The 24,667-nt window shown below is 68.6% G+C and overlaps 1 protein-coding gene across 1 annotated transcript in view; it reads left to right on the plus strand.

Annotated features, from left to right (window-relative positions):
- The window catches only part of LOC106732952 (receptor-type tyrosine-protein phosphatase kappa-like), a 69,360-nt gene that overhangs the window by 448 nt on the left and 44,245 nt on the right, over window positions 1-24,667 (plus strand). The window contains exons 2-8 of the mRNA XM_089779545.1: window positions 533-712; window positions 12,440-12,622; window positions 16,668-16,850; window positions 18,297-18,485; window positions 20,628-21,090; window positions 23,251-23,591; window positions 24,138-24,365. Coding sequence (XP_089635671.1) covers window positions 533-712; window positions 12,440-12,622; window positions 16,668-16,850; window positions 18,297-18,485; window positions 20,628-21,090; window positions 23,251-23,591; window positions 24,138-24,365 — 1,767 coding nt within the window. The remainder of the gene's footprint in view (window positions 1-532; window positions 713-12,439; window positions 12,623-16,667; window positions 16,851-18,296; window positions 18,486-20,627; window positions 21,091-23,250; window positions 23,592-24,137; window positions 24,366-24,667) is intronic.

Below are 24,667 nucleotides of genomic sequence, written 5' to 3' on the forward strand. Positions count from 1 at the left end.
CAACCCCGCCAGCACCCCGGGCCCGGAGCCAACCTGCCCAGCCGGCCCAGGCCTGGGGTGCAGCCAGCTCCCGGCAGGCAGCGCCCAGGGACCCCGGCCAGCGCTGCCCCCAGGTCCCCCCCACCTCACACCCCTCCACAGCCCCAGCCCACACTGCCCCTCACAAACGCAGCCCCCCCCAGCCCACACTGCCCCCCCCAGCCCATGGTGCTCCCCCCCAGGCCCTGAGGCAGCGGCTGGCGCTGGCTGTGGGTCTGTGCCTGCGCCCGGCCCGAGTCCCAGCCGGACACCCCGGGCAGCTCTGCCAGGAGCGATGCTCTGAGGCCGGGGGCTGTGAGCGTCATTTCTCGGGGTGCCTCTCCCGGCCCCGCCCCCGAGAGCGGCCAGGCTCCGTCCCCCCTCCCCCGACGCGCCCCTGGGCCTGGGGGCAGCTCCTGCAGGGGCCGCAGGGGGGTGAGACCCAGGGCCGGCTCCCAGAGCTGGGGCGCTCAGGCCGTAGGACGGACACCCCAAGGGCTCTGTGCTGGCGCAGGGATGTGCAACGACTGGGCGAGGCAGGTGGAGTTCAACACAACCCAGGTGGAGTTCGGTGTCGGGGCCCAGGGGCTGGTGACCTGTCGCCAGGCGTTCGTGCAGCTCCCGTTCAACGCCACGTGCCGGGAGACGGCGGCCGGGCACTTCGAGTGGGACTTCGGTGCACACACGTGTGTCAGTGAGTGCAGGGGGCCGGGCCGGGGGGTTCAGCCAGCACAGGGGTGTCAGTGAGTGCGGGGGGCCGGGCCGGGGGGTTCAGCCGGCACAGGGGTGTCAGTGAGTGCGGGGGGCCGGGCTGGGGGGTTCAGCCAGCACAGGGGTGTCAGTGAGTGTGGGGGGCCGGGACGGGGGGTTCAGCCAGCACAGGGGTGTCAGTGAGTGTGGGGGGCCGGGACGGGGGGTTCAGCCGGCACAGGGGTGTCAGTGAGTGCGGGGGGCCGGGCCGGGGGGTTCAGCCAGCACAGGGGTGTCAGTGAGTGCGGGGGGCCGGGCCGGGGGGTTCAGCCAGCACAGGGGTGTCAGTGAGTGTGGGGGGCCGGGACGGGGGGTTCAGCCGGCACAGGGGTGTCAGTGAGTGCGGGGGGCCGGGCCGGGGGGTTCAGCCAGCACAGGGGTGTCAGTGAGTGCGGGGGGCCGGGCCGGGGGGTTCAGCCAGCACAGGGGTGTCAGTGAGTGCAGGGGGCCGGGACGGGGGGTTCAGCCGGCACAGGGGTGTCAGTGAGTGCGGGGGGCCGGGCCGGGGGGTTCAGCCGGCACAGGGGTGTCAGTGAGTGCGGGGGGCCGGGCCGGGGGGTTCAGCCAGCACAGGGGTGTCAGTGAGTGCAGGGGGCCGGGACGGGGGGTTCAGCCGGCACAGGGGTGTCAGTGAGTGAGGGGGGGGGGGTTCAGCCGGCACAGGGGTGTCAGTGAGTGCGGGGGGCCGGGCCGGGGGGTTCAGCCAGCACAGGGGTGTCAGTGAGTGCGGGGGGCCGGGACGGGGGGTTCAGCCGGCACAGGGGTGTCAGTGAGTGCGGGGGGCCGGGCCGGGGGGTTCAGCCAGCACAGGGGTGTCAGTGAGTGCGGGGGGCCGGGCCGGGGGGTTCAGCCAGCACAGGGGTGTCAGTGAGTGCAGGGGGCCGGGACGGGGGGTTCAGCCGGCACAGGGGTGTCAGTGAGTGCGGGGGGCCGGGCCGGGGGGTTCAGCCAGCACAGGGGTGTCAGTGAGTGCGGGGGGCCGGGCCGGGGGGTTCAGCCGGCACAGGGGTGTCAGTGAGTGCGGGGGGCCGGGCCGGGGGGTTCAGCCAGCACAGGGGTGTCAGTGAGTGCGGGGGGCCGGGCCGGGGGGTTCAGCCAGCACAGGGGTGTCAGTGAGTGCAGGGGGCCGGGACGGGGGGTTCAGCCGGCACAGGGGTGTCAGTGAGTGCGGGGGGCCGGGCCGGGGGGTTCAGCCAGCACAGGGGTGTCAGTGAGTGCGGGGGGCCGGGCCGGGGGGTTCAGCCGGCACAGGGGTGTCAGTGAGTGCGGGGGGCCGGGCCGGGGGGTTCAGCCAGCACAGGGGTGTCAGTGAGTGCGGGGGGCCGGGCCGGGGGGTTCAGCCGGCACAGGGGTGTCAGTGAGTGCGGGGGGCCGGGCCGGGGGGTTCAGCCAGCACAGGGGTGTCAGTGAGTGCGGGGGGCCGGGACGGGGGGTTCAGCCGGCACAGGGGTGTCAGTGAGTGAGGGGGGGGGGGTTCAGCCGGCACAGGGGTGTCAGTGAGTGCGGGGGGGGGGGGTTCAGCCGGCACAGGGGTATCAGTTAGTGCAGGGGGGGGGGGGGGTTCAGCCGGCACAGGGGTGTCAGTGAGTGCGGGGGGCCGGGCCGGGGGGTTCAGCCGGCACAGGGGTGTCAGTGAGTGAGGGGGGGGGGGGTTCAGCCGGCACAGGGGTGTCAGTGAGTGCGGGGGGGGGGGTTCAGCCGGCACAGGGGTATCAGTGAGTGCAGGGGGGGGGTTCAGCCGGCACAGGGGTGTCAGTGAGTGCGGGGGGGGGGGGTTTCAGCCGGCACAGGGGTGTCAGTGAGTGCGGGGGGGGGGTTCAGCCGGCACAAAGGTGTCAGTGAGTGCAGGGGGGGGGGGTTCAGCCGGCACAGGGGTGTCAGTGAGTGAGGGGAGGGTTCAGCCAGCACAGGGGTGTCAGTGAGTGGGGGGGGGTTCAGCCGGCACAGGGGTGTCAGTGAGTGAGGGGGGGGGTTCAGCCGGCACAGGGGTGTCAGTGAGTGAGGGGGGGGGTTCAGCCGGCACAGGGGTGTCAGTGAGTGAGGGGGGGGGTTCAGCCGGCACAGGGGTGTCAGTGAGTGCGGGGGGTTCAGCCGACACAGGGGTGTCAGTGAGTGCGGGGGGGGGGTTCAGCCGGCACAGGGGTGTCAGTGAGTGAGGGGGGGGGGTTCAGCCGGGACAGGGGTGTCAGTGAGTGCGGGGGGCCGGGACGGGGGGTTCAGCCAGCACAGGGGTGTCAGTGAGTGCGGGGGGCCGGGACGGGGGGTTCAGCCGGCACAGGGGTGTCAGTGAGTGCGGGGGGCCGGGACGGGGGGTTCAGCCAGCACAGGGGTGTCAGTGAGTGCAGGGGGGGGTTCAGCCAGCATAGGGGTGTCAGTGAGTGCGGGGGGCCGGGACGGGGGGTTCAGCCAGCACAGGGGTGTCAGTGAGTGCGGGGGGCCGGGACGGGGGGTTCAGCCAGCACAGGGGTGTCAGTGAGTGCGGGGGGCCGGGCCGGGGGGTTCAGCCGGCACAGGGGTGTCAGTGAGTGCAGGGGGGGTTCAGCCAGCACAGGGGTGTCAGTGAGTGCAGGGGGGGGTTCAGCCGGCACAGGGGTGTCAGTGAGTGCAGGGGGGGGGGGTTCAGCCGGCACAGGGGTGTCAGTGAGTGAGGGGGGGGGTTCAGCCGGCACAGGGGTGTCAGTGAGTGCGGGGGGGGGGGTTCAGCCGGCACAGGGGTGTCAGTGAGTGAGGGGGGGGGGTTCAGCCGGCACAGGGGTGTCAGTGAGTGCGGGGGGGGGGTTCAGCCGGCACAGGGGTATCAGTGAGTGCAGGGGGGGGGGTTCAGCCGGCACAGGGGTGTCAGTGAGTGCGGGGGGCCGGGCCGGGGGGTTCAGCCGGCACAGGGGTGTCAGTGAGTGAGGGGGGGGGGTTCAGCCGGCACAGGGGTGTCAGTGAGTGCGGGGGGGGGGGGTTCAGCCGGCACAGGGGTATCAGTGAGGGCAGGGGGGGGGGTTCAGCCGGCACAGGGGTGTCAGTGAGTGCGGGGGGGGGGTTTCAGCCAGCACAGGGGTGTCAGTGAGTGCGGGGGGGGGGGTTCAGCCGGCACAAAGGTGTCAGTGAGTGCAGGGGGGGGGGGTTCAGCCGGCACAGGGGTGTCAGTGAGTGAGGGGAGGGTTCAGCCGGCACAGGGGTGTCAGTGAGTGCGGGGGGGTTCAGCCGGCACAGGGGTGTCAGTGAGTGAGGGGGGGGGTTCAGCCGGCACAGGGGTGTCAGTGAGTGAGGGGGGGGGTTCAGCCGGCACAGGGGTGTCAGTGAGTGCGGGGGGGGGGGGGTTCAGCCGGCACAGGGGTGTCAGTGAGTGCGGGGGGGGGGGGTTCAGCCGGCACAGGGGTGTCAGTGAGTGAGGGGGGGGGGGTTCAGCCGGCACAGGGGTGTCAGTGAGTGCGGGGGGGGGGGGTTCAGCCGGCACAGGGGTATCAGTGAGTGCAGGGGGGGGGGTTCAGCCGGCACAGGGGTGTCAGTGAGTGCGGGGGGGGGGGTTTCAGCCAGCACAGGGGTGTCAGTGAGTGCGGGGGGGGGGGTTCAGCCGGCACAAAGGTGTCAGTGAGTGCAGGGGGGGGGGGTTCAGCCGGCACAGGGGTGTCAGTGAGTGAGGGGAGGGTTCAGCCGGCACAGGGGTGTCAGTGAGTGCGGGGGGGGTTCAGCCGGCACAGGGGTGTCAGTGAGTGAGGGGGGGGGTTCAGCCGGCACAGGGGTGTCAGTGAGTGAGGGGGGGGGTTCAGCCGGCACAGGGGTGTCAGTGAGTGCGGGGGGGGGGGGGTTCAGCCGGCACAGGGGTGTCAGTGAGTGCGGGGGGCCGGGACGGGGGGTTCAGCCAGCACAGGGGTGTCAGTGAGTGCGGGGGGCCGGGACAGGGGGTTCAGCCGGCACAGGGGTGTCAGTGAGTGCAGGGGGGGTTCAGCCAGCACAGGGGTGTCAGTGAGTGCGGGGGGCCGGGACGGGGGGTTCAGCCAGCACAGGGGTGTCAGTGAGTGCGGGGGGCCGGGACGGGGGGTTCAGCCAGCACAGGGGTGTCAGTGAGTGCGGGGGGCCGGGACGGGGGGTTCAGCCGGCACAGGGGTGTCAGTGAGTGCGGGGGGCCGGGCCGGGGGGTTCAGCCGGCACAGGGGTGTCAGTGAGTGCGGGGGGCCGGGCCGGGGGGTTCAGCCGGCACAGGGGTGTCAGTGAGTGCAGGGGGGGGTTCAGCCGGCACAGGGGTGTCAGTGAGTGCGGGGGGGGGGGTTTCAGCCAGCACAGGGGTGTCAGTGAGTGCGGGGGGGGGGGGGTTCAGCCGGCACAAAGGTGTCAGTGAGTGCAGGGGGGGGGGGTTCAGCCGGCACAGGGGTGTCAGTGAGTGAGGGGAGGGTTCAGCCGGCACAGGGGTGTCAGTGAGTGCGGGGGGGGTTCAGCCGGCACAGGGGTGTCAGTGAGTGAGGGGGGGGGTTCAGCCGGCACAGGGGTGTCAGTGAGTGCGGGGGGGGGTTCAGCCGGCACAGGGGTGTCAGTGAGTGCGGGGGGGGGGGTTCAGCCGGCACAGGGGTGTCAGTGAGTGCGGGGGGCCGGGCCGGGGGGTTCAGCCGGCACAGGGGTGTCAGTGAGTGAGGGGGGGGGGTTCAGCCGGCACAGGGGTGTCAGTGAGTGCGGGGGGGGGTTCAGCCGGCACAGGGGTATCAGTGAGTGCAGGGGGGGGTTCAGCCGGCACAGGGGTGTCAGTGAGTGCGGGGGGGGGGTTTCAGCCAGCACAGGGGTGTCAGTGAGTGCGGGGGGGGGGTTCAGCCGGCACAAAGGTGTCAGTGAGTGCAGGGGGGGGAGGTTCAGCCGGCACAGGGGTGTCAGTGAGTGAGGGGAGGGTTCAGCCGGCACAGGGGTGTCAGTGAGTGCGGGGGGGGTTCAGCCGGCACAGGGGTGTCAGTGAGTGAGGGGGGGGGTTCAGCCGGCACAGGGGTGTCAGTGAGTGCGGGGGGGTTCAGCCGGCACAGGGGTGTCAGTGAGTGCGGGGGGGGGGGTTCAGCCGGCACAGGGGTGTCAGTGAGTACGGGGGGCCGGGACGGGGGGTTCAGCCAGCACAGGGGTGTCAGTGAGTGCGGGGGGCCGGGACAGGGGGTTCAGCCGGCACAGGGGTGTCAGTGAGTGCAGGGGGGGTTCAGCCAGCACAGGGGTGTCAGTGAGTGCGGGGGGCCGGGACGGGGGGTTCAGCCGGCACAGGGGTGTCAGTGAGTGCGGGGGGCCGGGACGGGGGGTTCAGCCGGCACAGGGGTGTCAGTGAGTGCGGGGGGCCGGGCCGGGGGGTTCAGCCGGCACAGGGGTGTCAGTGAGTGCGGGGGGCCGGGCCGGGGGGTTCAGCCGGCACAGGGGTGTCAGTGAGTGCAGGGGGGGGGGGTTCAGCCGGCACAGGGGTGTCAGTGAGTGCGGGGGGGGGGGTTTCAGCCAGCACAGGGGTGTCAGTGAGTGCGGGGGGGGGGGTTCAGCCGGCACAAAGGTGTCAGTGAGTGCAGGGGGGGGGGGTTCAGCCGGCACAGGGGTGTCAGTGAGTGAGGGGAGGGTTCAGCCGGCACAGGGGTGTCAGTGAGTGCGGGGGGGTTCAGCCGGCACAGGGGTGTCAGTGAGTGAGGGGGGGGGTTCAGCCGGCACAGGGGTGTCAGTGAGTGCGGGGGGGGGGGTTCAGCCGGCACAGGGGTGTCAGTGAGTGCGGGGGGCCGGGCCGGGGGGTTCAGCCGGCACAGGGGTGTCAGTGAGTGCAGGGGGGGGGGGTTCAGCCGGCACAGGGGTGTCAGTGAGTGAGGGGGGGGGTTCAGCCGGCACAGGGGTGTCAGTGAGTGAGGGGGGGGGTTCAGCCGGCACAGGGGTGTCAGTGAGTGCGGGGGGGGTTCAGCCGGCACAGGGGTGTCAGTGAGTGCGGGGGGGGGGGTTCAGCCGGCACAGGGGTGTCAGTGAGTGCGGGGGGCCGGGCCGGGGGGTTCAGCCGGCACAGGGGTGTCAGTGAGTGAGGGGGGGGGGGTTCAGCCGGCACAGGGGTGTCAGTGAGTGGGGGGGGGGGGGTTCAGCCGGCACAGGGGTGTCAGTGAGTGCAGGGGGGGGGGTTCAGCCGGCACAGGGGTGTCAGTGAGTGCGGGGGGGGGGTTCAGCCGGCACAAAGGTGTCAGTGAGTGCAGGGGGGGGGGGTTCAGCCAGCACAGGGGTGTCAGTGAGTGCGGGGGGGGGGTTCAGCCGGCACAAAGGTGTCAGTGAGTGCAGGGGGGGGTTCAGCCGGCACAGGGGTGTCAGTGAGTGAGGGGAGGGTTCAGCCGGCACAGGGGTGTCAGTGAGTGAGGGGGGGGGTTCAGCCGGCACAGGGGTGTCAGTGAGTGAGGGGGGGGGTTCAGCCGGCACAGGGGTGTCAGTGAGTGCGGGGGGGGGGGGTTCAGCCGGCACAGGGGTGTCAGTGAGTGCGGGGGGCCGGGACGGGGGGTTCAGCCAGCACAGGGGTGTCAGTGAGTGCGGGGGGCCGGGACGGGGGGTTCAGCCGGCACAGGGGTGTCAGTGAGTGCGGGGGGCCGGGACGGGGGGTTCAGCCGGCACAGGGGTGTCAGTGAGTGCGGGGGGCCGGGCCGGGGGGTTCAGCCGGCACAGGGGTGTCAGTGAGTGCGGGGGGCCGGGCCGGGGGGTTCAGCCGGCACAGGGGTGTCAGTGAGTGCAGGGGGGGGGGGTTCAGCCGGCACAGGGGTGTCAGTGAGTGAGGGGGGGGGTTCAGCCGGCACAGGGGTGTCAGTGAGTGAGGGGGGGGGTTCAGCCGGCACAGGGGTGTCAGTGAGTGCGGGGGGGGGGGTTCAGCCGGCACAGGGGTGTCAGTGAGTGCGGGGGGGGGGGTTCAGCCGGCACAGGGGTGTCAGTGAGTGCGGGGGGGGGGGTTCAGCCGGCACAGGGGTGTCAGTGAGTGCGGGGGGGGTTCAGCCGGCACAGGGGTGTCAGTGAGTGCGGGGGGGGGTTCAGCCGGCACAGGGGTGTCAGTGAGTGCGGGGGGGGGGTTCAGCCGGCACAGGGGTGTCAGTGAGTGCGGGGGGCCGGGACAGGGGGTTCAGCCGGCACAGGGGTGTCAGTGAGTGCAGGGGGGGGTTCAGCCAGCATAGGGGTGTTAGTGAGTGCAGGGGGGGGGTTCAGCCGGCACAGGGGTGTCAGTGAGTGCGGGGGGGGGGGTTCAGCCGGCACAGGGGTGTCAGTGAGTGCGGGGGGGGGGGGGTTCAGCCGGCACAGGGGTGTCAGTGAGTGCGGGGGGGGGGGTTCAGCCGGCACAGGGGTGTCAGTGAGTGAGGGGGGGGGTTCAGCCGGCACAGGGGTGTCAGTGAGTGCGGGGGGGGGGTTCAGCCGGCACAGGGGTGTCAGTGAGTGAGGGGGGGGGGTTCAGCCGGCACAGGGGTGTCAGTGAGTGCAGGGGGGGGGATTCAGCCGGCACAGGGGTGTCAGTGAGTGCGGGGGGGGGGTTCAGCCGGCACAGGGGTGTCAGTGAGTGCGGGGGGGGGGGTTCAGCCGGCACAGGGGTGTCAGTGAGTGCGGGGGGGGGGTTCAGCCGGCACAGGGGTGTCAGTGAGTGCGGGGGGGGGGTTCAGCCGGCACAGGGGTGTCAGTGAGTGCGGGGGGGGGGTTCAGCCGGCACAGGGGTGTCAGTGAGTGCGGGGGGGGGTTCAGCCGGCACAGGGGTGTCAGTGAGTGCGGGGGGGGGGTTCAGCCGGCACAGGGGTGTCAGTGAGTGCGGGGGGGGGGGTTCAGCCGGCACAGGGGTGTCAGTGAGTGCGGGGGGGTTCAGCCGGCACAGGGGTGTCAGTGAGTGCGGGGGGGGGGTTCAGCCGGCACAGGGGTGTCAGTGAGTGCGGGGGGGGGGTTCAGCCGGCACAGGGGTGTCAGTGAGTGAGGGGGGGGGTTCAGCCGGCACAGGGGTGTCAGTGAGTGCAGGGGGGGGGGTTCAGCCGGCACAGGGTTGTCAGTGAGTGAGGGGGGTCAGCCGGCACAGGGGTGTCAGTGAGTGCAGGGGGGGGGTTCAGCCGGCACAGGGTTGTCAGTGAGTGAGGGGGGGGGTTCAGCCGGCACAGGGGTGTCAGTGGGTGCGGGGGGCCGGGACGGGGGGTTAAGCCGGCACAGGGGTGTCAGTGAGTGCGGGGGGGGGGGTTCAGCCGGCACAGGGGTGTCAGTGAGTGAGGGGGGGGGTTCAGCCGGCACAGGGGTGTCAGTGAGTGAGGGGGGGGGTTCAGCCGGCACAGGGGTGTCAGTGAGTGCGGGGGGGGGTTCAGCCGGCACAGGGGTGTCAGTGAGTGCGGGGGGGGGGTTCAGCCGGCACAGGGGTGTCAGTGAGTGAGGGGGGGGGGTTCAGCCGGCACAGGGGTGTCAGTGAGTGAGGGGGGGGGTTCAGCCGGCACAGGGGTGTCAGTGAGTGCGGGGGGGGGTTCAGCCGGCACAGGGGTGTCAGTGAGTGCGGGGGGGGTTCAGCCGGCACAGGGGTGTCAGTGAGTGCGGGGGGGGGGTTCAGCCGGCACAGGGGTGTCAGTGAGTGCAGGGGGGGGGTTCAGCCGGCACAGGGGTGTCAGTGAGTGCGGGGGGGGGGGTTCAGCCGGCACAGGGGTGTCAGTGAGTGCGGGGGGGGGGGTTCAGCCGGCACAGGGGTGTCAGTGAGTGAGGGGGGGGGGGTTCAGCCGGCACAGGGGTGTCAGTGAGTGAGGGGGGGGGTTCAGCCGGCACAGGGGTGTCAGTGAGTGCGGGGGGGGGTTCAGCCGGCACAGGGGTGTCAGTGAGTGCGGGGGGGTTCAGCCGGCACAGGGGTGTCAGTGAGTGCGGGGGGGGGGGTTCAGCCGGCACAGGGGTGTCAGTGAGTGCGGGGGGGGGTTCAGCCGGCACAGGGGTGTCAGTGAGTGCGGGGGGGGGTTCAGCCGGCACAGGGGTGTCAGTGAGTGAGGGGGGGGGGTTCAGCCGGCACAGGGGTGTCAGTGAGTGCAGGGGGGGGTTCAGCCGGCACAGGGGTGTCAGTGAGTGCAGGGGGGGGGGTTCAGCCGGCACAGGGGTGTCAGTGACTGCAGGGGGGGGTTCAGCCGGCACAGGGGTGTCAGTGAGTGCAGGGGGGGGGGTTCAGCCGGCACAGGGGTGTCAGTGAGTGCAGGGGGGGGTTCAGCCGGCACAGGGGTGTCAGTGAGTGCAGGGGGGGGGTTCAGCCGGCACAGGGGTGTCAGTGAGTGCGGGGGGGGTGTTCAGCCGGCACAGGGGTGTCAGTGAGTGCGGAGAGGGGGGCCGGGGGGTTCAGCCAGCACAGGGGTGTCAGTGAGTGCGGGGGGGGGGGTTCAGCCGGCACAGGGGTGTCAGTGAGTGCGGGGGGGGGGGTTCAGCCGGCACAGGGGTGTCAGTGAGTGCGGGGGGGGGGGTTCAGCCGGCACAGGGGTGTCAGTGAGTGCGGGGAGGGGGTTCAGCCAGCACAGGGGTGTCAGTGAGTGCAGGGGGGGGTTCAGCCGGCACAGGGGTGTCAGTGAGTGCGGGGAGGGGGGCTGGGGGGTTCAGCCGGCACAGGGGTGTCAGTGAGTGCAGGGGGGGGGTTCAGCCGGCACAGGGGTGTCAGTGAGTGCGGGGGGGGGGGGGTTCAGCCGGCTCAGGGGTGTCAGTGAGTGCAGGGGGGGGTTCAGCCGGCACAGGGGTGTCAGTGAGTGCAGGGGGGGGTTCAGCCGGCACAGGGGTGTCAGTGAGTGCGGGGGGGGGGGGTTCAGCCGGCACAGGGGTGTCAGTGAGTGCGGGGGGGGGGGTTCAGCCGGCACAGGGGTGTCAGTGAGTGCGGGGGGGGGGGGTTCAGCCGGCACAGGGGTGTCAGTGAGTGCAGGGGGGGGGTTCAGCCGGCACAGGGGTGTCAGTGAGTGCGGGGGGGTTCAGCCGGCACAGGGGTGTCAGTGAGTGCGGGGGGGGGGGTTCAGCCGGCACAGGAGTGTCAGTGAGTGCAGGGGGGGGTTCAGCCGGCACAGGGGTGTCAGTGAGTGCGGGGGGCCGGGACAGGGGGTTCAGCCGGCACAGGGGTGTCAGTGAGTGCAGGGGGGGTTCAGCCAGCACAGGGGTGTCAGTGAGTGCGGGGGGCCGGGACGGGGGGTTCAGCCAGCACAGGGGTGTCAGTGAGTGCGGGGGGCCGGGACGGGGGGTTCAGCCAGCACAGGGGTGTCAGTGAGTGCGGGGGGCCGGGACGGGGGGTTCAGCCGGCACAGGGGTGTCAGTGAGTGCGGGGGGCCGGGCCGGGGGGTTCAGCCGGCACAGGGGTGTCAGTGAGTGCAGGGGGGGGGTTCAGCCGGCACAGGGGTGTCAGTGAGTGCGGGGAGGGGGGCCGGGGGGTTCAGCCGGCACAGGGGTGTCAGTGAGTGCGGGGGGGTTCAGCCGGCACAGGGGTGTCAGTGAGTGGGGGGGGGGGGTTCAGCCGGCACAGGGGTGTCAGTGAGTGCGGGGGGGGGGTTCAGCTGGCACAGGGGTGTCAGTGAGTGCAGGGGGGGGGTTCAGCCGGCACAGGGGTGTCAGTGAGTGCGGGGGGGGGGGTTCAGCCGGCACAGGGGTGTCAGTGAGTGCAGGGGGGGGGTTCAGCCGGCACAGGGGTGTCAGTGAGTGCGGGGAGGGGGGCCGGGGGGTTCAGCCGGCACAGGGGTGTCAGTGAGTGCGGGGGGGGGGGGGGTTCAGCCGGCACAGGGGTGTCAGTGAGTGCAGGGGGGGGGTTCAGCCGGCACAGGGGTGTCAGTGAGTGCGGGGGGGGGTTCAGCCGGCACAGGGGTGTCAGTGAGTGCGGGGGGGGGTTCAGCCGGCACAGGGGTGTCAGTGAGTGAGGGGGGGGGGTTCAGCCGGCACAGGGGTGTCAGTGAGTGCGGGGGGGGGGTTCAGCCGGCACAGGGGTGTCAGTGAGTGCGGGGGGGGTTCAGCCGGCACAGGGGTGTCAGTGAGTGAGGGGGGGGGTTCAGCCGGCACAGGGGTGTCAGTGAGTGGGGGGGGGGGTTCAGCCGGCACAGGGGTGTCAGTGAGTGCGGGGGGGGGGTTCAGCCGGCACAGGGGTGTCAGTGAGTGCGGGGGGGGGGTTCAGCCAGCACAGGGGTGTCAGTGAGTGCGGGGGGCCGGGCCGGGGGGTTCAGCCAGCACAGGGGTGTCAGTGAGTGCAGGGGGGGTTCAGCCAGCACAGGGGTGTCAGTGAGTGCAGGGGGGGGTTCAGCCGGCACAGGGGTGTCAGTGAGTGCAGGGGGGGTTCAGCCAGCACAGGGGTGTCAGTGAGTGCGGGGGCCGGGCCGGGGGGCTGTCTGGCTGGGGGGCTCCCTCTAGGCGACTGAGGGGCCGTGGGGAGAGTCCTGCTGCAGTCAGCCCAGGTTCCCCCCCTCTGCATCCCGGGGGCAGGCGCACGGCTCTGAGCCCGACTCCCGGCCCTGCCCCGTGCGGGCGCAGCAGGGACCAGGAACCCCGTTCTCCCCACGGCCTGTGGGGCTGCCCGGCCGGCATGCGCCTGCCCATGGCCTGAGAGTGTGACCGGCAAAGGCACCGGAGCGCCTGGCCCTGGTCCCGAGCGGGGCTGATCCTTGCAGCCGGCTGCCTTGCGGGTGCCCAGCAGGGCGCAGTCTCAGCCCATAACACTCGGGGGGGGGGGGCCGCAGGGCCCAGGAACCCCCAACACCTGCTCTCGTTCTCCCCACAGGGAAGTGTAGAATCCCCAAAGGCTGGGACCCCAGACTGACATTTACACCCAACCAGACGTTCTACGCCCCCGGGGACGCGCTGACCCTGGGCTGCCCCGCAGGGTATCGGCCGTCGCCGCCCACGACCCAGTGCGTTAGAAACAGGAGCCAGGGCATCTGGAAAGACACCCCCGCCTGCCAGGGTGAGCGCCAGCCCCCCAGGCACCCGGCACAGGGGGCGTGTTTATGTCCTGAGCACTCTGACAAGTGTGAAATGATGGTGCAAAGCAGCCCATCGTGAGTGTGTGTGTGTGTGTGTGTGTAGGGGAGAGGACTGGCTGGGCACACGTGGTGCGTGTGCAGAAGGAGCAGGCAGACTGTCAGGGTGTCGATGGAGGGGGAGGGTGTTTGTGTGTAGGGGTGTGCTGGCCAGGCACTCTGTGTGAGTGTGTGTGTGTGTGCAGGAGGTGCAGGTGTTGTGTGGGGGTGTCGATAGGCATTTGGGGTGTGTGTGTAGGAGAGGGGGCTGGCTGGCACACAGTGTGTGAGGAGGTGTGACAGACCGGGCTGTGTCTGGGCACAGCTGAGGGCATCCGCTCAGGGCGAATTGCTCGACTTCGGGGCTCCTTACAGCCCCCAGACCGGAGACCTTCCCAAACAGGCCACAAACCAGTCCCACAGAGCGCTTCAGCTGCCTGCCTGAAGCCTCACGAACAAAACCCCTCCGACACCCCAGCAATATCCGTGCCCCAGATGGCCCCGGGCCTATACACAGGTGGGGGGTCCTAGCACCCAATCCCACCTACCCCGAACAAGTTCTGTCCGGTTCCAAGAAACCAGCCACAGATCCCTGGTCAATTTACCCTCTGGATCTTGACTACACGCTGTGTGAAGAAGAACTTTCTTTTATTAGTTTTAAACCTGCTCCCCATTAATTTTATTTGGTGTCCTCTAGTTCTTCTATTATGGGAACTAATAAATAACTTTTCTTTATCAGCCCTCTCCACACCACTCATGATTTTATAGACCTCTATCATATCCCCCCTCAGTCTCCTCTTTTCTAAACTAAAAAGTCCCAGTTGCTTTAGCCTCTCCTCATATGGGACCCGTTCCAAACCCCTAATCATTTTAGTTGCCCTTTTCTGAACCCTTTCCAAGGCCAAAATATCTTTTTTGAGGTGAGGAGACCACATCTGTACACAGTATTCAAGATGTGGGCGTACCAGTATTCAAGATGTGGGCGTTCCACCGTATTCAACCTGTGGAACTCCTTGCCAGAGGAGGCTGTGAAGGCTAGGACTATAATAGAGTTTAAAGAGAAGCTGGATAAATTCATGGAGGTTAGGTCCATTAAAGGCTATTAGCCAGGGGATAAAATGGTGTCCTTGGCCTCTGTCTGTCAGAGGCTGGAGAGGGATGGCAGGAGACAAATCGCTTGATCATTGTCTTCGGTCCACCCTCTCTGGGGCACCTGGTGCTGGCCACTGTCGGCAGACAGGATACTGGGCTAGATGGATCTTTGGTCTGACCCAGTACGGCCGTTCTTATGTTCTTATGATCTTACCCACAAACCACACTGAGCCAATCCTTTAGCATCTACCATCTAAGGGTATGTCTACACTACCCTCCTAGTTCGAACTAGGAGGGTAATGTAGGCATACCGCACTTGCAAATGAAGCCCGGGATTTGAATTTCCCGGGCTTCATTTGCATAAGCGGGGAGCAGCCATTTTTAAAACCCCGCTGGTTCGAACCCCGTGCAGCGCGGCTACACGGGGCACGAACTAGGTAGTTCGAACTAGGCTTCCTAGTTCGAACTACCGTTACTCCTCGTGGAACTTGAGACCATTGCTCGATGTAGGGTGTAGGGGTGTGCAGGGCGGGGGCTGGCTGGCACACAGCATGTGTGGGGGTGTCGATAGGTGTCGGGGACGTTGCTGTGTGGGTGGGGTGTCTGGGAGGGGTGTTCCAGGAGGGATGGGCGGGGGGGGTTGTGGAGGGGTTTGGAGTAGGGTTGCCAGATGGCTGAAAGAAAAATACCGAACCCCCCCGCCCCCCCCAAAAAACACCGGGAAAAAGTTTTGTTGAAGGAAAAAAAGGTGGGGGACCAAAGTTGTGGAGCAAAGAAAAAAAAAAAACCTCCGAGAACCTGGCTCACTGCTAGCGGTTACCAGGTAATCCTTAAAAAAACAAAAAAAAACCCCGAACATGCTTCATTGCGGGGGGGGGGGGGGGGCGGCCAGGAAGAGGGAGGGGGTGACAACAAGGCTGGCCGGGGGAGATGGGGAGGGGGGGCAACGGGAAGCAGGGCTGGTCGTGAGGGGGGGGTCGGGTGGAATGGGGCTGGCTGCGGGATATCGGGGGAGGGGAGGCTGGCCAGAAGGGGACAGGGCTGACCGGGAGTAGGGCGGGGGGTGGAAAGCACAGCTGGGGGGGATCAGGGGTCGCGAGGGTGGTCAGGAGGAAGGGGAAGTGGGAAGCAGAGCTGGCGTGGGGCGGGGGGGAGGGGAGAGGTGCAGTGACGCTGGCCAGGAGGAAGCGGGGGTTGGAAGGAAGGGGGAGCGGGAAGCACAGCTGGTGGGGGGGGGGCAGCGGTGCTGGCCGGGAGGAAGGGGGGACCGGGAGGAAGGGGGAGCAGGAAGCACAGCTGGCGGGGGGGGGGTGCAGCGGTGCTGGCCGGGAGGAAGGGGGGACCGGGAGGAAGGGGGAGCAGGAAGCAGAGCTGGTGGGGGGGGGCAGCGGTGCTGGCCGGGAGGAAGGGGGGACCGGGAGGAAGGGGGAGCAGGAAGCAGAGCTGGTGGGGGGGGTGCAGCGGCGCTGGCCGGGAGGAAGGGGGGACCGGGAGGAAGGGGGAGCAGGAAGCAGAGCTGGTGGGGGGGTGCAGCGGCGCTGGCCGGGAGGAAGGGGGAGCAGGAAGCAGAGCTGGCAGGGGGTGGGAGGGGTGCAGCGGCGCTGGCCAGGAGGAAGGGGGGGGCCGGGAGGAAGGGGAAATGGGAAGCAGAGCTGGCGGGGGGTGGGAGGGGTGCAGCGGCGCTGGCCAGGAGGAAGGGGGAGCGGGAAGCACAGCTGGTGGGGGGGGGATGCAGCGGTGCTGGCCGGGAGAAAGGGGGGACCGGGAGGAAGGGGGAGCAGGAAGCACAGCTGGCGGGGGGGAGGGGTGCAGCGGTGCTGGCTGGGAGAAAGGGGGGACCGGGAGGAAGGGGGAGCAGGAAGCACAGCTGGCGGGGGGGGGGGGGATGCAGCGGTGCTGGCCGGGAGAAAGGGGGGACCGGGAGGAAGGGGGAGCAGGAAGCACAGCTGGCGGGGGGGAGGGGTGCAGCGGTGCTGGCTGGGAGAAAGGGGGGACCGGGAGGAAGGGGGAGCGGGAAGCACAGCTGGCAGGGGGGAATGCAGCGGCGCTGGCCGGGGGAGATCAGGAAGAGGAACGGGCCGGCGGGAAGCAGAGCTGGGAGGAGGTGCAGGGGGGTGGCTGGGGAAGATCAGGAGGTGCACGGGGGGGACAAATCGGCCGGCGGGGAGCGGGACTGACCTGGGCACTCACTGCCCGTCCCACGCAGGCTAGCGGCGACCCACGAGCGAGGAGGCTTCCCTTCCCCCTCCCCCTCTCCCTCACACTCAGGGGACTGGGGGCTCCCGGCTGCAATCGCGGCCCCACCCCCCAGCTGGGACTCCCAGCCGTTCCCCCGCCCCCGCCCCCGCCCCCGCCCCCGCCCCTGCCAGGCTTCCCTCCGGTGCGCAGCCGGAATAATCAGAGAATACCGGACACTGCACATCGCACACTGCTCATCGCTCGTGTCCGGTATTCTCTGATTTTTTTCCCGGACAGAGCGCGCAAACACCGGACTGCCCAGTACAACACCGGACACCTGGCAACCCTACTTCGGAGGTGCATTTTCAAGGGGGCCGCCCCGCTCCGGCCTTCTAGCCCCACAGGCACTGGCAGGCCCCGGGGGCAGTGTCCCTGCGGGGAGGTGCCAGGGCGCTGGACGGGCAGAGCTTGGTTGTAGGGAGGGCGGAGGCTCTGCCCAGGCAGTGTGTCCCCCCCTCACCCCATGACTCCGTGGGGTGACTCCCCCCCTACCCTGAACACTGCAGAGAAAGGGGGAAAAAGGCCTGAGCCCTGGGGAGTGGATCCCCGCAGCCCCTGTTGAACTGGGGGGCCCAGGCTCAGGATCAGGCCCATCCTGCCTGGGGAAGGTCACATGACTCCACGGCCCTGAGCGTCTCCCCGTGTGTCTTCCACACCCAGAAACGTGTGAAACCCCCGGAGCCTGGGACCCCAGACTGACGTTTACACCCAACCAGACGTTCTACGCCCCCGGGGACGCGCTGACGCTGGGCTGCTCCGAGGGGTATCGGCCGTCGCCGCCCGCGACCCAGTGCGTTAGAAACGGGAGCCGGGCCGTCTGGAGAGACACCCCCGCCTGCCAGGGTGAGCGCCAGCCCCCCGGGCACCCGGCACAGGGGCTGGGCTGGCAGCCGATGCGCCAGGACCTTTCGGTGTCTCAGGGGTGGACTCTGAACCCCAAAACCCTCCCCTTCGCTTGGGCCTCTCAGCCTCCCGTCTGGGGCCAGCTGTGCCGTAGTGGGGGGCTGTCTGCTCTGTGACCCAGGGTCCCCCTGCGCTGGGCTGTGTGATTCCCACTGACTCCCCCACATGGGGATTGGCCCAGACACCCAGCCCCAGCCTGGGCAGGGAACAAGGCTCTTCCCGGGGGAGAGACAAAGGGAGGGAGGGGGAGACGGCACCTGGCTGGGGGCAGGGCCTGGGGGCTGGGCAGTGTTTGGCTGGGATGACGGCTCGGTTCGTTGTCTGACCGCAAAGAGACAGGCAACACCAGCAAAGTCCGATCACAAGCTCTTTATTGAAGAGTGCGCACAGCAATCGAGAGCAGCCCGTCTCCAAAGTGAACCAGCCACGATTTCATTAACAGGCAGGCTTATAAAGACAGTTCCGTCGCGTCATTAGCTCTTCACCCAGGCCACACACCCCCCTTTCTAAAACTTTTAGTATCTATGCATATCTCGGCCAACCATTCATTGTGGCCAGAAGCGCTTCATGATGCATCAGCAACTTTCTTATCAATCACAAAAGGCAGGTACCAGGAACAAGGAGACAAGGGAGTTGGGCACAAACAAAGTTCAAAACTAGGGAGGTAAGATTAGCGAAGGGGAACAGAAACAGGGAGGTTCTGGCCAGTTCCCAAAGCAAGCCGCAGTAGGTACAAATCTGTCATTTAGCACTTATCTTACTTCTATAACCTAAGCCAGCATGGAGGGCGCCTCTGTTTGAACCACATCCCTGGTTCTGGTCAAGAATCCTCAGAGGCCTCTGAAATGAGCCGTTGTTAACTTTCCTTAGCATAATGTCGACCAGGCCTTGTTTTTCTGGGCCCAACAACACGAGGAGAGGAGACTAAGCCGAGTGCTGGGAGTTCAGGGGGGCGATGCTCCCGCCCCAAGGGGGTCTAGGGCTGCCAGCCCCTGACTCCTTATGTCCACACCACGTCTGTGCTGGGCTGTATCCAGGAGCAGCAATAACCCCCCGTTCTACTGGCCGGCGGAGTCTGTTCTCTCTGCTACGGGGGTGCAGGATTGGGGGGTCCCCGACGCGCCACACACCAGAGACCCTCCCTAAGCCCAGGGCCCTCAGCCAGACCCTGGCAGGCCCGGGGCCTCAGGGCCAACCCACAAGGGCAGGAGCAGCCCAGGGACTCCCCCGCACCAGCTGGTCCATGTTCCTCGCCTCCCCCGGCCTTTGCTGCGCTGGTTTCGCCAGGCTCCCCTGGGCTCAGCTCTGTCCCCGGACGCCCGGTAGCTGCCAGCTGCCCCGTCCCCTCAGCTGCCCTTGCCAAGACTGGACGTTTCTTCCCTCCAGGGGTCTGCTCGACGGCAGAGAAGTGGCCCCCGTCGCTCTCGGCTCTCTCCGCACAGACCGAGTTTGCCGCTGGGGAGAAGGTCTGGGCGACCTGCCACCAGGAGCAGTACGAGGGGGAGCCGGGCTGGGTGCGCTGCACGGAGACGGCCGGCCGCGTGGCGTGGGACACGGGCAACGTGAGCTGCGTGGGTGAGTTCTGTGCACACGGGCTGCAGGACAGGCGGGGGGGGGGGGGGGGCTCCGCACCCAGGGAGGCCCAGGGCTCGGCAGCGGCTCCGCACCTCCCTGGGGGCGGATTTATGGGCTGAGTGTTCAGCTCAGAGACTCTGCAGGGCCTGAAGTGACAGCAAGAGTGTGGGGCGGCAGGCGCACAGCCTGCGTGGGGTGCATGGCGGGGCTGCAGGCTGTGTGCTGGAGGGGTGTGTGTGGGGTGCATGGCGGGGCTGCAGGCTGTGTGCTGGAGGGGTGTGTGGTGGGTCCGGGTGTGGCTAAGTGTTACGAGGTGAGAACAGGGTGTCGGGGTGTGAGGGACCAGGCCAGGTCTGGGCACGGCTGAGGGCGTCTGCTCAGGGAGAATTGCTCAAACTCGGGGCTCCTGACAGCCCCAGACTGGAGACCTTCCCAAACAGGCCACAAACCAGTCGCAATGAGCGCTCCAGCTGCCAAGCTGGCCAGCCAGAAGCCTCATGAGCAAAACCCCTCGGACACTCCAGATCTTCTGGTGCCCCAATCAGCCCCGGGCCTAACACAGGTGGGGGGTTAGAACCCAACCTCACCTCCCCCAAACGGGTTCTTCCAATCCCATGAAACCAGCCACAGATCCCTGGTCAATTTACCCTCTGGACCTTACCCACAAATCACGCTGGGCCAATCCTTTAGCATCTAACAACTAAAGGTTTATTACTACAAGAAAGAAAAGCCTGAGAGTGAGGTTGTTAAAGTATCATACGTTACATGCATCGAATCTCCCAGTTCTCGATACAGGCTCTAGCAGTGATGTTACAGCTGCTGGCTTAAAAGTCTTTGGTGCACATCCTATGTCAGGATGGGTCCATGGTTCTTCCCGGCTTGTGGTTCCCTGCAAGGCTGCCTCTGGGATCAAGAGCTGAGCTGAAGACCAAGATGGAGGGTGCCACATGGCACTTATATATCTCCTCTGGCATCTTCTTGGCTGCAGCAGGTCACCTGGCCAGTGGCCTGTCCCCGTGTCCCATGCTGGTAGCCCTTAGATACCAGTCACATTCCTGAGGGGTGTATTAGCACCTAGAGATCCATTGTCTCCTGCTAATTAGCATGGCCACTGGCTCAGTTTTCCTTGCCCATTGCTCATCCACAGACAGAGAATTTTCCAGCATCCACACAGTGTCCATGTGTCTAACTCCACACACAGATATCGTACAAGTACATGAGTAGCAGACACAGAATCAGCAGAACAGAAGCTTTCATGTGACACCTCCCATGGCCCCCTTTGCACACACTCTGGGGCAAACACCCCCCACGGGTGCAGCAGCGATCTGGCTGCTCCCCTTAAAATGCAGTAAGGTGACACGTGTGTGCTCGGCTGGAGGCTCTGGGGGTGCATGGCGCAGGGGGACAGAGGCGCTCCCGTCAGCATGTGGCTGGTTTGCCGGCTGAGCGGGGTTTGGGGTAGACCTTCGGGTGCTCTCCTAGCCCGGGCTGCGAGCGCTGACCCGAGGCCTGTGTGCGCTGTGGGCCTGGCGACTGGGGGGTTTGTGCAGACAGCGGAGGGGGAGGAGACGGAATGCACACGCTGCCTGCCCCCCTCCAGCCAGGTCCAGCCGCCACTGGGGTGGGGCAGGTGGGCCGGGGGGGGGGGGGGGGGAAGGTGCAGGAAACACTAAAAACCAGAGAAAACCTGGCCCTTGAGCAGAGCGCCCCCCCCCCGGGGTACAGCAGGGGGGACGAGGACCCAGACTCCCGGCCCATCGGATGGGAACAGGGCCCTGAGCTGTGGGCTGGGCCCGGGGCGGGCGAGTGGCCTGTGAGAAGGGGGAAGGGGACACGGGGTAACGGCTCTGCGGGGTCGGGGCTGGGCAGGGTGGGGAGGGGCTGACCGCAGGGCTGTCCATGGGGGCTAAGCCCCTTATTTCCTGCTTTGCTGCTCCGGGCCTGGAGCTCCCTCCCCTCAGCGCCGGTGCCTGCGGGCGTCTGTGTGGGCGCTGGCCCAGGCCTGTTGGGCCGAGGGACCCGTCGCCTCCGGAGCCCAGCGCGGGGCAGGGGCCGGACAGACAGCTCCTTGGCCAGGGCCGGGCCCTCTCCCGTGGGGACCGGAATCTCGCCGTTCTAGGGCCTGCCCCCTTCTCCCCACAGAGAGGTGCCCCAAGCCCCGCGTGGCCTGGCCTCTGCGGCTGGAACCCAACAAGCCGTTCTACGGCCAGGGGGAGCTGGTGACCCTGAGCTGCCCGGCGGGGATGGAGCCCTCTGAGCCCGCGATGAGCTGCGTCAGGCAGGGGAGCCGCAGCGTCTGGAACGCGACTGTCGCCTGCCTGGGTAAGTGGGAGCCCGACGCCCTCCCCCTGCCCCGGGACCCCAGCGCCCGGCTGGGCCGGAGGCTCCGGGACCCTAGAGACGGGGGAGGGAGGCATTGCCGACCCAGAGCAGAGCAAGGCTCCGGCTCGGGCACTGCGGGGCGGTGCCGGGGCCCTGGGCGGGCGGAGCTCGGTGGCAGGGGCGCGGAGGCTCTGTCCCATGGAGACTCCTGGAGCCGCCCGGGAGCCGGAGCTGCCGCCTCTGTCGCTCTGCCGGGCCTCGGACCTGCGCTCCGGGTGATTTTGTGAGTTGTTTAAAAAAAGCCTGATCCACCCCGTCCGCCTGGGCAGGGGGCCTGGAGTAGACCCCTCGCATGACCTCACCTTTGGTTTTAACCCCTTTTAGCCTAACCCAGAGACTCTCAACATGCGTCTCCTACGCCAGCTCCACCTCGGGCCAAGTTGGACATTTTTAATATAGAAGGGAACAGCTCCCCCTGTTCCCGCCTGTCCCCCCTGAGCAAGCTGTACCTGTGCAGGGCTTCCAGCTTTGGTCGTGTGCGGCTCTCCTCCGGCCTGTCTCCCGCGTGTGCAGCCTGCGAAGGGGGGAGCCCAGCCTGGGACCCAGGAGTCCGGCTGAGACCGCCCCAGCGCTGGGTAGGACGGGCCAGCGATCTGCCCCGTTGTGCACAGCGCCCCAGGCAGTACCCCCCGGCGTCACGGTGACTTGCCAGCTGCAGTCCGGGCTGAGGAGGAGCTGTCCTCTGACCTGGGTCCCTCTGCGCCGCTTTGCTCTGCAGCCCGGACTGCTCACAGACAGACCCGCCCCCGCAAGTCCCTCCAGCTCTGTGTGTGCTACAGCCGGCCAGCCACAGCCGGGCTCCGCCAGCCTGGCTTGCACTGCAGGGTGTGCGACTGCGCATTGGGGACCCCCGGCCCTGCCCCCGTCCACAGCCAGACGTGACCCCGCCAGCCAGTAGAGCAGGAGGTTTATTGGTTCCCGGGGACACAGGCGATGGTCGCGGGATACACGGAGAGTGGGCAGCCTTAGCCCTCCTGGGGGGGGTCAAGGGCCCCAGGACCCCCCTTGTCCTGGCTTTAGTCTGCCTTGCTCATCCCCCTCCCCCGGCCTGCCCCTTCTCCCAGCCCCCGGTCACTCCTCCCCACTGGCAGCCCCCCCCCCCTTTGTCCAAACTCCTTCCCCTGGCCAGGTGCGAAGCAGCTGGGCCACTGTTTACCTGCCTTGGCTCAGGCTGACCCCCATCCCCCGCTGGGCCCTGCACAGAGACAGGCTCACAAGAGCAGCCCCCCCCCCATCGCAGGGTGTGACACGGCGTGTTGGGGTTCCCCCGACTCCTGCTCCTCCTCACTCGGGCGCATCCTGCCCGGCCGGGACCCGTTCTCAGCTCGTCCGGCTGGTGCCGACTTCTCACCCAGCCCTGGCCTGTCTCTCAAGCGCCTCCAGCCCCGCCCAGCAAAGGCCCATTCCCCTCCGTTCTCCGGGTCCCCGACGGGAGCCTGAGCCCAGCGGGACCCCGAGTCCCAGGGTGACAACGACCCATTGGGAACCCTGAGTGCGCCCCTCCCGCTCTTGTGCACCCTGCACACGCTCAGTTCACGCCGGTCGTGTTCCCCTCGTCGGCGGGCGAGTGCGGGGGGCTGGGCGAGCCCGACTCGGTCCCTGTGCAGGGTCTGCAGCCCGCAGGCCGGGCAGCGAAGGAAGCAGGCGGGTCTGGCGCGGGTCGGGCTCGGCCGAGCTGCCCGGGCTGCTCCTCGTGCCCCGAGCCAGGGAGAGGGGTTGGGAAGTGGCTCCAGGATCTGTCCAGGGCCGTCCGGCTGGCGGGGCGCAGGCTCTGCTCCCCCTTCGAGGACAGGCCCTGCTTGCGCTTCTCCCGGGCCCCCGCCCCGCGTTCCGGGAGAACCGCGCCCGGCTCGGGGACAGCAGCAGCCGCCCCTTAGCCCTGGGGCACCACGGTGGCTGCCTGGGCTGCTGGCTGAAGGGGTCCCTGGGAGTAGGGGGCAGAGCCGGATCCGTGGGTGAAGCTCCCTGGAACGGCAGAGGCCGGTGGGCGAGGTCGTACTTTTGCTGGGCCAAGAGAGCCCTTGCCGCCTCCCCCGGCCCCCCTGGGAGCAGCCGGGCGGCAGCTACGCTGCAAGCGGGACGCAGATCGGAGCCCCCTTCACGCCGCTGCTCTTGTCGGACTCCCCCCTCCCTCCCTCCCCTCCACCCCGCAGCAGCGGGCTCCGCGTTTCCGCCAGCCCCCCAGGGAGAGCGCTGCTCTGTGCCGAGCAGGCAGGTCTCCCAGGCTGGAGAGGGCACAGCGGGCTCCGTGTTTCCGCCAGCCCCCCAGGCCGAGCGCTGCTCTGTGCTGAGCGGGCAGGTCTCCCAGGCTGGAGAGGGCACAGCGGGCTCCCCCAGCCTCCCCCCACCCTGAGCTGCCCGCGTGGGGCTCAGCCCTGGGCAGGGGGGTTAATGCAGCCGTCACGGCCCACGGGCGGGGAATCCGAGGGGGACCCGCCGGCACAGGCCTGGGCCCCTGGGAGGGGGCAGCCGGCCGCTCTGTGGGAGGGGGACACGGGGACGGTTTGCTGGGACTGCACATTTCTTCCTTTGCAGGGGTTTGCACGAGGGCAGGGAACTGGCCCCCGTCGGTCTCTGCGTCCATCCTACGCACCACGTTTGCGGTTGGCGACTGGGTTAAGGTGACCTGCCGCCCGGAGCAGTACGAGGGGAGTGAGGCTTGGATGCAGTGTACGGAGACGGCCGGGCGCGTGGCGTGGGACACGAGCCGTGTGCGCTGCGTGGGTGAGTTCTGCCACGCGGGCGGCAGGACGGGCGGGGGATTCGAACCCAGGGCCCGAGCGCTCCCTCCGAGGCTGAGCACAGGCGGGAGCCCCCCGGCCTCAGGGAATGGATGGGAGGCAGGTCTCTGCTCCCACACCGGGGGCCAGTTCCCCTCTCCGGTCCCAGCCATCGGGGTGGGTGCCCTGCCGGATCCCTCAGGCCCTGGCAGAGGGAGACGCTCCGAGGCCTGAACGTTCCCAAAGGGGCCTGGTGGATGAATGGTGCCTTCCCCTCCTGTCCCGCCTCCCCCGTTAGCTGCCTGGGTCGCCCCCCTCCCGCCCCGCCGGGCTGCAGGGAGTCCAGAGCCCTGGGGGTTCCACAGGCTGCCGGGTCCATGGCTGGTCCTGCCCCAAAGGGGCCAGGGAACGGCCGGAAAGCCCTGTTAGACCCCCCCCCCCCCCCCCGCCAGGCTGGGCAGGCTGGGCCCCGCACTCTGCCCCGGGGCCAACTGGCTGCAGCCCACGGCCACGGGCGTGTCCTGCCTGCCCAGCCCCCTCTCTCTGGCAGAGAAGTGCCCCAGGCCCCAGGGGGACCCCAGGCTGCGGCTGGCGCCAGACCGGCCCTTTTACAGCCGCGACGAACGGGTGGAGCTGAGCTGCCCGGAGGGGGCCTGGGCCTCGCCCTCCAGGATGACGTGTGTGCGGCGGGGGCCGAGCGGGAGAGACTGGAACGCCTGGGTGGAACAGGACAGCCGGGGCGCCGGGCGCCTCCTCGCAGGCAGCGCTCGCTGTGTGGGTGAGTGGGGGGCCGGCTCCCGCGGGCTGGGGGGCAGAGTCTGGGCTGCACAGCGCCGGGGGGGCAGGGTCTGGGCCGCACAGCGCCGGGGGGGGCAAAGCCCCAGCCGGGGTCAGCGCCTACACGAGGTGCACACGAGGCCCAGGCACAAGGGGGCAGGGGAGTTTGGGGAGTTTTCCCTTCCCAGCCTGCCCGGCTCCCAGGACACCAGACTCCAGGGGGAGGAGGCGCTGGGGGGCGAGGGACCCGGTGGCTTTCTCACGGCTGCAGCAGCAGCCTCCCCGCCCTCCTGGGCGCTGTCT

Source organism: Pelodiscus sinensis, chromosome 6, assembly GCF_052426305.1.
Source record: "Pelodiscus sinensis isolate ZL-2025 chromosome 6, ASM5242630v1, whole genome shotgun sequence".
Classification (NCBI taxonomy): domain Eukaryota; kingdom Metazoa; phylum Chordata; order Testudines; family Trionychidae; genus Pelodiscus; species Pelodiscus sinensis.